The 14,087-nt window shown below is 37.2% G+C and overlaps 1 protein-coding gene across 1 annotated transcript; it reads right to left on the minus strand.

Moving 5' to 3' along the window:
• Positions 1–3,344: 3,344 nt before the first annotated feature.
• atp1a1b (ATPase Na+/K+ transporting subunit alpha 1b) lies at positions 3,345–13,425 on the minus strand. The gene is made up of 22 exons (XM_079464497.1): positions 13,242–13,425; positions 10,911–11,018; positions 10,666–10,725; positions 10,350–10,553; positions 10,151–10,264; positions 9,927–10,061; positions 9,661–9,778; positions 9,129–9,397; positions 8,746–9,054; positions 8,521–8,655; positions 8,223–8,418; positions 7,424–7,599; positions 7,196–7,332; positions 6,975–7,125; positions 5,813–5,981; positions 5,578–5,732; positions 5,343–5,466; positions 5,063–5,208; positions 4,853–4,983; positions 4,647–4,748; positions 4,459–4,550; positions 3,345–4,163 (listed from the first exon to the last, which is right to left on the minus strand). The coding sequence occupies exons 1-22, from the start codon at positions 13,251–13,253 to the stop codon at positions 4,135–4,137; spliced, it is 3,072 nt and encodes a 1,023-aa protein (XP_079320623.1). The 5' UTR covers positions 13,254–13,425; the 3' UTR covers positions 3,345–4,134.
• Positions 13,426–14,087: the final 662 nt, after the last annotated feature.

The following is a 14,087-nucleotide window of genomic DNA, read 5'->3' on the forward strand; positions in this document are numbered from 1 at the left end:
AAAGTGTCTGTAAAGAAATGCTAAACTGCAAATGTTACAAAGAGACACAGAATAATAATATAGAGAAGGAAGAATACAGAGTAAAATAAGTTTGTGTAGCACTTAAAAGTCTTGCTTTTAATAAGCATTTAGATTCAACTGTATTGGTTGTATTCATCACGAGCCACAATTTAATTAATGTCTTTAAGCTGTAATGTATAATGTCATATCTCAGTGTTTCAGCTGTTCTCTAAATTCATGATAACTCGCTCCGCTAACAAGCTCATGCTAATGCCTGACAGGTTAATGACTGTGTGTTAAGGTGATAAGTGTTTGTTTACTGTCAGTTATCCACCAGCAATTTCTTAGCTTCTGTTCTCTAACAAATAGAAAATGAGTCATCTAGCAGCATCATTTCAGAAGATAACTGCATTGCAGATGTGCCAGGCACTTCAGCTTAAGACAGGAGCGTGAAATTCAAATGACTTCAGAATCTGAATGATTCTCGTACCTTTTTCTGTCCATGAGAGTTTATTTAAGGGGGTAGCAAAGATGGATTGCGTTTACAGACACTGTGAGAGGTCTGTTTATGATCCGCATTTCAAAATTGAGAGCTCGAAAAAAACCAAGCAAACATTAAATTGAAGGGTGATCAACAAAAGAAAAAAAATCTTAGGTCTAAATAAAAATTGGTTCCTCGGTTCCTGGCTCCCTCATGTTTTAAAACAAGAATTACATACCATTGCCAGCAGAGGGCGATGGAGTATAAATATATATATTTTTTCAAAAGCAGTTTTAGGTCTGTTTACAAGATATGAAAGTGAATAATGTAATATAGAAACATAATATAAAACAGACAACTTTTCCTATTCAGTTTTTCAAGTGCCACCTTTTTGCCCTCACAAAGAATTTCTCAATGCCAAATCTGTAAATGTTATTTCAGGGATCAAATATTTTAACATGTAGGCTAGTGCTACATCAAAGAAAGTGTTTTGCTTCTAGCACACCACAAACAAGAATGACATATAATCAAGCTGACAAGGTTAACAGCAGGACTTAGTCCAGAAAGCAGCAGGCCACAAGAAAGTAACAGTATGTGGTGTGTAGCCATGCAGTTCGCATCATTTATGTAACTCGGTGAAAGCTTAATGCGCCCTTTCAACTCATATTTAAAAGACAGAACAAGAAGTGCTATAACTGTACTGTTTGACCTGCTTTCAACAAGAAATAAAATGATCACAAGGAGCAAAAGACATGTTCTGTCATTTCAGGACACACTCAAAATTGTATTGCTCACTCTGTGTTTTCATGGCTCATATGATTCGATTAATTTAAAAAGTATATTGTATCACTATTACTCTACACTTCAATCTAAACCAGGTATTTTACCAGATATTCTGCTGCTTTACAGTGTCCACCAATATGCTCAAACTATGCTAACCACCCAAAACACATCAACAGGCAAAGTTCTTCATGACTAAAGCTCTATTTCCATGGCCTCACAGTGTGCTATGTTATTATAATCATGCAAAAATATTTGACCACTCACCATGACTTATCAGTATCAGTATTCCAGAGAGCCATGCAACAACATAGTGCCAACACTGAACTGCTAAACGCACAGAATATAATTCATTTTCCAGTTAACAAGATAACCATTATGCCAACTGTTGAATACGTCAGCTCCGTGAGTAATCTGTGGGATTTGCTGTCCATTGATTATGTGGTTGTCTCAGAGCTAAGAAAACTAATGTTTTTTTTAACCCTTGAGCCTTTTGTTCTTAACTCAGTTTCATTCCCGTCACGAAGCGACTGAGCCCCTGAATCAAGCCCCATTTTCAGCCCAACAAAAGCCCAGTGAAGCTGATCCCACCAAGTGAAATAGGCTACGACCCACTGCTTTGGTTCATAAACAATGGAGGAAACAGCCCTTGAAGCTAAAACAAGCAACTGCACTATTATAGAAATTATTTTTTAAAATCCTGTCATTATTTACTCACAAAGAAGAAGAACCCTCACGCAGTCAAGAACTTTTGCCAAGGCGTACTTTAGGTAACATTCGTCATAACAGAAACTACTTACAGAAACATCCTGGCATTAAATACTTAAGGCGATTTTGGTTTGGCTCCCATTAAAAAAGATTTGAATTTTTTTTGGACATTTGTAATTAGAAAGTTTCCACAACAACAAAGCTTGTTTTTGTCACGTGATTACTTCCACTTTACCTATCTGAAAAATCTCCATTAATTTTCTATAGAAAATGTGAAGCTTTGTCATGCTGTCTTGAATGTTGCGCCATCTTGGTAGGATCGCTGCTTGTGCATTCAATGCAGTGTTTTGTTTTTCTTGTTTGTTAAGGGAATATAACTATGGTCAGTCTTGCGGTGTTAAAATCTTCAAGCATTTCCCATAGTCGTTCAGGAAAATCCCATGGTTCGTTCACTTTCAATTTCTCCATATATCGAACAAAATAAGTAACGTTACATATTAAAACAATAATAGCTGTGGAGTATGATCTTCCCAAGATGGCGGCCTAACAATACGTGTGCAGTAAACAGTCTGTCACTGGTAAGTCAAATATCCAACATCTCATTTTTATATGCAATAATATTATCTAATATAGCTAACTGGAGGGCGGGGGGTGATTTTGAGATGATGCGTTGCACTCTGTCTCTCTATATGAATATATAGAAATCATTTTTTGTCCGTTGACTTATCGTGGTATTTAAACTGTCTAAAGGAAAATGGCTGAAAAATTATTTATTAAACAAAAACTAAACTGTATTAATTGCAAAACTAAATAGCCTCCTTTATTGTAAAACATCCTCAAATGGGTAAATCTGTTTATCTATTTGGTTAAATATTTTGACAATTAAATTTTCAATATTTAAGTTTAAATACATTTTTATAATTCCTAATAAAACTTAAAAATAGAAAAATACTACCAGACCGAAAAGATAGACATCCAGAACTCAATTCCAAATGGATTTCAAAATACACTCAAGACTCTAAATAAATGCATGGCATGTGATCAAAAGACGGATCAAAGTAGGTTTGTAGTCTACAAATGCATCCAGATTGGCCAGGTGGCTGAATAATGAAATGTGATGAAAGCAAGGAAAGACAGATCAGCTGCCCCGCTGTGTTGCAAAAATAAATAAAAACATTTGTTATTCAAATAGAAGTCTAAGACTATTATCTGGGGGTTGTTACATTGGACAAAATCTTCAACTAGGGTGAAGGAATATAGTCATGAGTCACAGTATTGGTATAACTATACCAATAAAACCATTGTATGTCATTCAGATTTTGAATTGAACTGTGAATTCAACATGTGTAAGAATAATGAGCTCTAACACCAGTGCCACTGTTTGGCTGTTTGAATGTTTTATTTTAAGTCTTTATGTACTTCATCACCTCAAACACTCCAAAGAAATTCTTTATATCGAACTTCAAAAAATGAAAAATGATAAATGGTCCAGGGTGGATTAAAAACAAAACCATATAACTGAAAGTCAACTTGAAAGACGCCAGATTCGTGACTTGCAAGATAATGAAAGGCAATGGATGGCTTAACATTCCAGAAGACTTCAAATGAATTGAAGAATAGAAAAAGAAACACAGGCACATTCTGTTTCTCAGATTGAATGAAATACTTTAGAGCTACTGGTTTGTCTCCATGCCAACATAATTTCTTTCTTCAGATTCTAGGCTGTTAGTCTCGAAAAGAACTATTCAGACTGCAAGTATAATGCAGAAACTTTCTAGCATGCAATATCTCCTACCACTACATAGATTTAAACAACAGAGAACCCTTAATACCTTGCGGCTATATGCTGGAAAATAATGCTCGTTCTGCTTTTTGCTCTTTATATTGCTGTAGGCAGATGTATTCCATGCATTTCAAAAGTTAAGTACATTTACTTAGTGAGACTATATCTTTTGTGAACTGAACACATTTTATTCATATTAGTTAATTCACAACTGTGTGTTTTGATGTCTATCTTTAGTGTGGTGTGTAGTGCCAACAGGACCTCAGTTCTACAATTGTTCTATATAAAAACATTTTTTAAATGTACAGATGTTAAATTTAAAACAGCGAAACAACTATAACTGCACAACGACAGCACATTAACATCATGTTGATACGATGATCTAGTAATATGTCTCTCTCTCCATCCAACCTGCGAATACAGAATACAAAAAATAGTTTTTATCGTTGAAAAAGAGGAACTAATAGACTTGTATGTATATGGTAATCAATAATAATTTTCTACATTTACATTTTAATGCATTTGGCAGACGCTTTTATCCACTATACATTAGTTGCGAAGTATGTGCAATCCCCTGGGATCTAACCCACAACCTTGGCATTGCTAGTGCCATGCTATAACCACTGATCTACAGGAAAGCTGTATCATTTCATTTCATTCTTTCTAAAGCGCAATTGTATATGAAAAGAATGTTGTTTTTTTATACCTCCAGGGTTCCGTCTAAGGATGAGCTTTCTGATTTCATCATAAATGAAAATGAGAAGAGAGTATGGGAAGGCACAAAACCACCAATTCGGCCTGTAGATAAAGCACAAAGCGTAAACCCAACAATATCTCAAATCTCCAGCATATTTAACACAAAATGTTTTGAACAATTTAATTATTTTAGCCTACTTGAGTGGGTACATTCTGAGAGCCACACCCATTCCAGGGCAGTAAGACAAGAAAGCTGCCAAAGCGGTTTCTTCAAATAATCCAAATATCAGGATTTTGTTCCTGTGGGCCAAAAGATTAATAGATAAAAAATAAATGAAATGAAATCTCTGCAAGAACACAATAAGCCATGAAAGATCTGAGCTCATTTGTTCCCCCAGACTGACCTCATTCCCTGCTGGAAGACAGAATTTCGTCGGGTCTTGCAGATTATCAGATCGGCCCATTGCACGACTACAATGCTGGTGAAAAATGCGGTGTGGCACGTAAACTCCACAATCTTTCTTTGTTCATACGTCTGGAAAAAAGATTAAATGGGTAAAACTGCAGTTTTACTCCCAGGAATTGCAAAAGTAAATTGTAGAAATAATACTGACCCACTGCTGCCCATAGCTGTCTTCTAGGTCATTAACATGTTTGTCATCCCAATAAACACGAATACCTAGTAGTTTTGATGGTAAAAATCCATTTTCGGCAAGGATGACAAAATATGTGAAAAAACCAGCCAGAGCCTGAATCATACCTGCCGATGACAAGCAAAATATGTCAAATTATTTTTCGACATATTGATTCAAGTAGCAGATAAGTGTTCCAACTAGGTTTTCAAGTAGAAAAGTCCAAATTATATATAGCCACAAAACCAAAACTGACACATACCTATTTGTCCATACGCAATGCTAATAAGTCTTTCATTCACCAGTTTGTCTGTTTTAGGGTTTCTGGGCTGCCTCTTCATAATATCACTCTCAGCAGCCTCGTATGCCAGAGAAATAGCAGGTACCTTAAAAATGAGAGAATATTATATATGCCACCTTTTATATGTTTAATTTGCTCTGTGTCCGTTTATTAAGAATCAGTGAAGTGTGAAAGGAAATATGAAGTGTGCACGGACCATGTCTGTTCCCAGGTCAATACACAGTATGGTAACGGTTCCTAGCGGCAGGGGGATGTTGGCGATAATGAAGAACAGGAAGGGTGTGATCTCAGGGATGTTACTGGTCAGAGTGTAGGCGATGGACTTTTTCAAGTTGTCAAAGATCAGACGACCTACAGTGCAGAAAAACATTACCTACTGTTTGCAGCCCACTGAGAAATCACAGAAAATACAAAAAAGCAACCCGCTGTACCTTCCTCAACACCCGTGACGATTGATGCAAAGTTGTCGTCTAGCAGGATCATGTCTGCAGCTTGTTTGGATACATCGGAGCCAGCGATGCCCATGGCAACACCGATATCAGCCTTCTTTAGTGCTGGAGAATCATTCACGCCATCACCTGTTACAGCAACAATGGCGCCCTAGAGCACAAACATCATTTTGATCAAAATTGTTATTAAAAAACAAACTTTGTATATAAAAAACTAATTAAATTATTATTGATTGACCCTCAGGATGTTCCAAACCTGTGTACTGATATAAAAAAAAATGTTATATGTATTTAAATAATCATATTACATTTTATATCTATATATATTTTTTTTTTTCAAGTAATATAATACTTTTTAAATTATACATTATTATATTTATCATATTTTAATAAAATATTTTCCATAGGCACTATATTTGATTTAGGAACTACAAACAGTTTTGTGATAGTCCAATGGACTTCTTTCATAGTCAGGGGTAAATTGGGATTTGTTATGTGCCGGGGCTCTGTGGGGATTTGAGGGTTACGTATACGACCTTATAATCCTATTAATGAACAAACTGTAAAATATAAATTGCCCTTTGCTGTGTTTACAAAGCTACACGTGATAAGAATAACATCTTTCTGTAGGCCTGTGCCCTTTCCTTGTGTTAATATCTAATATTTTCATTTATTAACGCATGTATGAATTGTATGTATGACCTTTGTATTTCCAGTATTTTTCTCTCGAAACTTCATGCAACATTAATAATGATTGAGATGACCCATTATCTTGTGCGGTGCGTAGCAAATTGAATATATCCCTCTCCCAAGGGCCCTTTGGGAAGGGGACATCAAGCAAAACATCGCTCCAAATAAAGAGAGCTTTACGAAGAGAGTAGGGCATAGGGATGATCACTTCAGTATGGAACACAGTGAATGATTTTTGAGCCGCACACATGCTGGGAGGAGAGCAAGATGGTCAGTCTATGTGATGGGGCTCTGCCCCGCACGGCCTCGGCCCAATTTGCATTGTGTCCAAAAAAACTAACTTTGTGTTATTGGAGAAAGTAAAAGCATAAAAGGAAACAATATGAGGGTGAGTAAATAATAACAGAAATGTAATTTGAAGGTAAACTTTAACTGGAGTCCTTTAAAATGTTACCTGTCGCTGACAGCCCTCAACAATAATCAGTTTCTGCTGTGGTGAGGTTCTGGCAAACACAATCTCTGTGTGATGTTTAAGAATATCATCTAGCTGTTCACAATCAAGATCCTTCAAGTCTCCACCGTGAACCACGCAAGCTTTTGCATCTCTGAAAAGAAGAAGTCGTTGACTTATTTACTTTGAAAACAAGTAACAGTGACATTTAAGGTAGAGCCTACCTGGGGTTGACCTCATTGACAGGGATATTCAAGCGAGCAGCAATGTCTTCCACGGTCTCATTACCCTCTGAGATAATGCCGACACCCTTAGCTATAGCTTTGGCCGTGATCGGATGGTCACCGGTTACCATGATAACCTAATAGTTTAGAAATATAAAGGTTAATATACATGTTATAATAATGATTTCAGCAAGGGTCAATGGTTTCGTCCAAAAGCAGAGGCTCTACCTTGATTCCGGCACTTCTACATTTGCCTACAGCGTCAGGTACAGCAGCACGGGGAGGATCAATCATTGAGATGAGACCCACAAAGCACAGATTCTCGGTGGAGAAATTCACATTTTCCGTATCAAACTGAAAGCCTTCTGGAAACTGATCATCGGGAAGGTTGTATTGACAGAATCCTGTAAGAGAAAAGAAATGATAAGTCCTCGATGTGCTCAGCAAAGGTTTTGCATTTTCTCATTCACTTTAATACCTTTTTTTGAAATTTACATTTTAGTTTTGATTTGGTTACGCTTCATGAATGGTTAAAAAGGTGAAGGATGTTTTTTTTTAGACATGGTACTTGTAGTTTAGTTTTATTTTGGTCCAACGATTTAGTTTCATTTTTTAAAATCCATAAATCCATTATTTTCTTAGTTTTAGCATTTGATAATAGTCTTAAAGGGATAGTTCACCTTCACAATGAAAATTCTGTTATTATTCACATGCCCTCTTGTCATTCTCTCTTCTGCAGAACACAAAATATATATTTTTTTAAATGTTGGTAACCAAAAACCATTGGTCTCCATTGACTTGCATTGGTTTTGTGTCCATATAATATTTTTGGACTTTTTGGACCAACGGTTTTTGGTTTCCAACATTTTCCAAACATCTTTTTATTTTATTTTGCAGAAGATCGAAAATCACACTGGTTTAAAATGACAACAGAGTGAGTTAATGATGACAGATTTTTTATTTTGAAGGTGAATGATTCCTTAAACACTGGTGAACTGTGATTTGAGAGACCTGTTTTCTCTCTTACCCAACACTCTTTCGCCAAGACCTCCAAGTTCCAGATACGCATTCTGGAAGGCTTCTTTCATTTCATCATCCAATGGTTGCTCCTTCCCCTGGATCAGTATGGTAGCACAGCGGTCCAGGATTCTCTCTGGAGCTCCTTTCATTACCAGCATGTGCTTCGTCTCTGAGCCACCGTTGGGGTACTTGTGCACTGACAGCTAGAAATGCAAGCATTAAATCATTAATGCATTGATTTCCCTCGGTGAGACATGAACATTTTTAGTACTACATAAGTATAAGCAAGAGTCTAAATCCAGTACCTGGTATTTGTTGGTAGAGTTGAAAGGTATTTCTGCCACTTTAACGTATTTTTCTCTCATTTCTTTCACGGATCCACAGCAAAGCTCGATGCATTTAAGCAGAGCCGACTCAGATGCATCTCCAGCTACATCTCTCTAATAGTTAAATACAACAGTGAGATACAAGATACCAATTCACATATAACCTATGAGTTGGATGCATGTGCTCCACATAAAAAAACAAACCTTCAGAATTGGCACATCAGTTTGCTCCGCCAGGAACACCGCCCTGTTGCAGAGCCCGGCAATGCGTGCCAAAGAGTTCCAGGTGGGCGAGCTACGGTCAAATGAAGTCCCGCTCTGGTTTTCCGTCGTGTCAGCTTCATGGATCTGATGATCAAACCACATGTGAGCTACGGTCATACGATTCTGTGTTAAGGTGCCAGTCTTATCAGAGCAGATGGTTGAGGTTGAGCCCAGAGTTTCAACGGCCTCTAGATTCTTAACCAAACAGTTCTTCTTAGCCATACGTTTGGCTGTAAGCGTGAGACAAACCTGAAAGAGAGATGTTTCGTGTCAATACTGAAGCCAATTAAAGGAACTTTCAAACAAGGTCAAATTAAACTTACCGTGACTGTCGCAAGAAGACCTTCAGGTACGTTGGCAACAATGATTCCAATAAGAAAGATAACTGCCTCCAACCAGGAATACCCGAGAGCGAGAGACAAAACAAAGAAAGAGACGCCCAGCAAGACAGCCACGCCGGTGATGATGTGGATGAAATGCTCAATCTCAATGGAGATGGGAGTACGGCCAACCTCCAGACCAGACGCAAGGGTGGCGATCCGGCCCATTACAGTACGATCCCCAGTGCTGATAACAATGCCACGTGCAGTCCCTAAAACAAAAGTAATACATACAGTAGCAGAAAAAATTAAGAGACCGTTAAAAAAATGCTGAATAAAAAATGAATAAAAAATAAAATATATAGTAAAACATTCCTTTACTACAATTGTATCTGTTGTTGATATTAGCTGATACTCTCTTCGAAATCCTTTGAAATTATGACTATACATTTTATTTTATTCATTTTTAATAATACAATACTGTATGTTTTATTGTATATTACTGCACTTGGCAACAAATGAAAAGATAAAATACCTTCTACACAGTTTGTAGAAAAGAAGGCAATATTCCTTGTCTCCAGAGGGTTATCATTTGAGAAATCCGGGGAACGTGTCTGAGGCTCTGATTCTCCAGTAAGAGAAGAGTTGTCCACCTTAAAAAAATATATATTTCGCTTTAATTGAGCTTCCACATCTAATTCAAAAGCTATTTTTACATAACATCAGAGATGCAGTGTGAATATCTCACCACACTTATCAATCAAGGCAAGAAACCCGGGGGCAAAGAAAGCACATAATCACCTTACAGCCATGTGAGGCTATGATTCTTATGTCAGCAGGAATTCTGTCACCACCTTTCACTTCTACCAGATCACCGACCACCACCTCTTCAGCGTTAATGTTCTTCTTCCCACCGTCACGGACAACCAACGCTTGCTAGAAAAGAAACGATAGAATAGTCAGGTCCGAATTATCAAGTATGATCTGAACTAAACAACACAAGTAACTCCGGTGTAAGGACGTACCTGCGGAACCAAATTCTTAAAGGAGTCCATGATTTTAGAACTCTTGGCCTCTTGATAGTATGAGAAACATCCTGTGATGATGACCACAGCAGAGAGCACAACTCCCAAATAAAGCTGCATTACAAACAATAATAAGATCACATGAGGAAACGTCTAAGGAGTGAAAAAGAACGATCTCTCAACACAAATCTCCACCCACGTTGTCATTGGCAGGCTCATCTTCCATTGCTGCCTGAATGCCATAAGCAAGAAAGCACAGAAGAGCACCTGTCCACAACAGCATGGAGAAACCTCCAAACATCTGCTTACAGAACTTAACCCACTCTGGGGTGGTAGGAGGTGGTGTGAGAGCGTTTGGTCCATCACGGATGAGGATCTCTGCTGCACGGGCATTTGTGAGACCCTGGTGGAGTCACAGAGAATTTTACATTAATCCAGGAACAACCAAAACGATTTCATCGCATCTACAAAACCACGATACGAGTTAGAGATCAGGCTGGAATAACTACACTTACCTTGCTCAAGTCGGTACCATATTTACGGTGGAGCTCTTCCAAAGTCAATTTATGATCATCCTAAACAAAATACAAATAAAAGATTTGCTTAAATTAAATGTTTTGAATATTTAAGCATTTGCTTTGGATTAAAGTGTCTGCCAACTTGCAGTGTATTCAAAGGTAAATTATCAGTGCATTCCCTGGGAATCAAACCCATGGCCAACCCAACAAACTGGAGTATATATTCAGGAGTCATGTCTCACCAAATTAACTTCCTTCTTCAACTCATCCATATCTTTCTCCTTCTTCCTTTTTTTCTCCTTCTTCCCACCCTCTGACGTCGCCGCCAACTCATACTGGTCTCGATCATCCTGAAACAGATGTTAAAATTATTTTGAGAGAAATAAAAAAATGCAGACAATAGAGCAACATTCATTTTGGGGCAAAAGTTAAACAAATATCACAATCATTGTAAATCTTATTTTGTCATCAAATCCCCCCCAAAGGAAATAAATATCAATATAAATAAATTTGAGCTGTCTATATTTATCATTTACCGTATACTTATACACACTCATATGAAACAACTGAAATCTCAAAAAGTTTCTTAAGTTAAATAAAAGCAGCCTCTGGTATATTAAGTTACCATATCAGCCTATATCCCCCAACCTTCAAAAACACAGCTGTGTGCACCTGCTGTGCTCGTGCTGCGCTGCGGAGAAGCCTGCGTGTTTCTGTGCAGACACCGGCTCGATTTGAGATTGTTTTTCTCAACAAAAACATTGTAAACAATATAAACATGGTTTTTATAACATTGTGTGCAATATGCTTTATTAACGGGTTTTTCATTCGATCTGCTTTAGCTCATTCTGTAATGATTACAAAATCTAAATGCAACATTTTTTTAAACTTTGTTTTGAAAAGATTTATTATTAAAATTAAACTTTTTGAACTCAGATTTTTGTACATCATATTACTGATAATTATTATACCGTCCCTTTTATATTGCAGTTAGGCTATGTTGCAAAAAAACTGCCTTTTAAAATTGACGTCTTTGCTACAGAATAATAAGCGAAAAAAGAGAGATTATTTAGGCCTATTTGGCACTAAATAAAGGAAGGCAGATATATTCACAGATGTGTGTGAACGCACACACAGATTATGTTTTTTGTGAATGAACAAAATCGAACGATCCCGGGACAAACTCCTGGACACATTTTCCGTGTATTTTCCAGGATCTCTGTGTGAAAAGGGCTTGTGAGAATAAAAGGGGAGCATCAAATGCTTGTTTTTTCCATGTTTACAGTATGGTCAGCAGCACTAAGGACATTTAAGAGCAGATGTTCCGCAAGAATCACAAAGCCAAACCACTTATTTATCCATAATATATACAAATGACATACATCACTGGCAACCACACAAGTTCTCAGGAGACTACATATCCTCGGGGATCGTTCTCCTTTTGATGTGATCTACTACATGGAAAAACAAGCCCAATAATGCCCTATGGCACACGTCCAAATAAACTGGGACATGGGAAGCGACCACGGTGTCTTGGCCTCTCTCCAAGAAAAACAAAATTAGAAGAGCAGTGAAGTGTCCCTTTAAATGCAATATAAGCTTCTTCATTTATTAGTTACTTTTCAGATTGCCCAGAAGGCGAAAGTTGTAGCATCATGACTTTATTTTAGAGTATCTGTGAGCGTTACTCTGCAGATAAACAATGGCACAATGTGCTCATATTTTAGTCATCCGTCCAGTCAACCAGAGTTCACAGCAATTGTTGCTTCAGGCAAACATGCAGTGCCACCTATTGTGACTGACACACACAAGTGACTGTCGTGGGTGTTAAAAATGGATGAGAGAATGTTTCTCAAAACACTTTCTGATTTGATTTCCGGACAAATTGAAACATAGCATCACAACAGATGTTGCTGCCTAAACGGTGTCGGTCACATTTCCATGAATGCATTTACCAGATGCTTCTATCGGAAGTGACTTGCAGCGCATTTAAGAAAAGCAGCATATGTGTATCTCGGTGATCAAACTGTAGCCTACTGGTCACCAATGCTCTACCAGAAAGCTACAGAAAGACCCGGTTGACTTTTGTGAACCAAGGTGTTTATGTCTCTGTGCGGTTATCCTTTGCCTGTTTTTATTCCTTGACACTTACACAAGTAAAAACGAATGAAACTACAACAAACTGTGACTGTACATCTCCATGAACAGAAAACTCTGAATTGCTCATAGTAGAAACTTAGTAGTAAACACGTGAAAGCAATAATATAATATAATACTACCAACACTCACAACCCTCAGTCTAAACAAACTGAAATATATTCTAATAATAGGCCTATTGTCTACACTGTTTATAATTAAACAAATGCGGCAATAAACAACCGTTAAACAGATTCAGACTTAAAGTGTTTTTATCTAATGACCAGAATATAGCACAGCCCACACGTAAGGATACTTTATTTTAATTCAGACCGCTATAATATAAAACAATGAAAAAATGTGTCGCCTATATCTGAATCTCTACATTTAGCAGCAAATATGACGCACCGAAATCAAACAAAGTTTACGTGACTTACCCCGACTCCCATTGTCGCGCGTATCCTAAACAGCGACGGGTCTCTGTAATATTCCGACTTTTTCAGCAACTTTTAAACCATGTGCGCTCCTCACTCCTGCGTGTCCAGCTGCTTTGTTTAAGAGGGTCCTGCACAACAACGAGAGCCTTCCTCCGTCTAGTGTTGGTCACAAGTTTGAGGAGTCTCCGGTTCACGCAGAATAGCCAATAGGAGGAGATCAAACGCTGTGTAGTGCGTGCGCAACTACGCAGATCTTGACTTGAATCTGTACATCTTGTTTTCTTTACATATACATATTTACAACATTACTCAATGGGTAACAAAGTACAACAATCTGTTTTGGAATAGTGTCATGGATCACTTGATGACTGTGTAACCGAATTCACCCTATTAAAATGATGACAAACAAAACATATTTCATGGTGTTGGCTTGTACATAGAAACATCTACAGTTTTTCAATATAGTAGCCTATTGATATATGATATCATATTCTATTAGTCATACATAATATAATTACAATATAAAATACAATATAATATGCAAATACTATGAAAAACTTTTGTCATCATTTATATGCCTTTCAATAATGTTGAGTCAATTTAAAAAAGCTACTATGAAAAATATTGCACTTGAATGTTTGTTAAGGCAAACATAAGAAAATACAATGCCGTTATATTATGTGTAGGATACGACATAGCATTAAAACAAAAATCATATGATGCAACTACATGAGTAGGATAATATTTATAAAGTCATTTCATAAAGTCTAATTGTAGCCACATGACACCATCAAGTGCCGTAAGTACATATTATAGCAATATATACATAAGTACATTTCAATGTAG

Source organism: Barbatula barbatula (genome assembly GCF_947034865.1).
Source record: "Barbatula barbatula genome assembly, chromosome: 9".
NCBI lineage: Eukaryota > Metazoa > Chordata > Actinopteri > Cypriniformes > Nemacheilidae > Barbatula > Barbatula barbatula.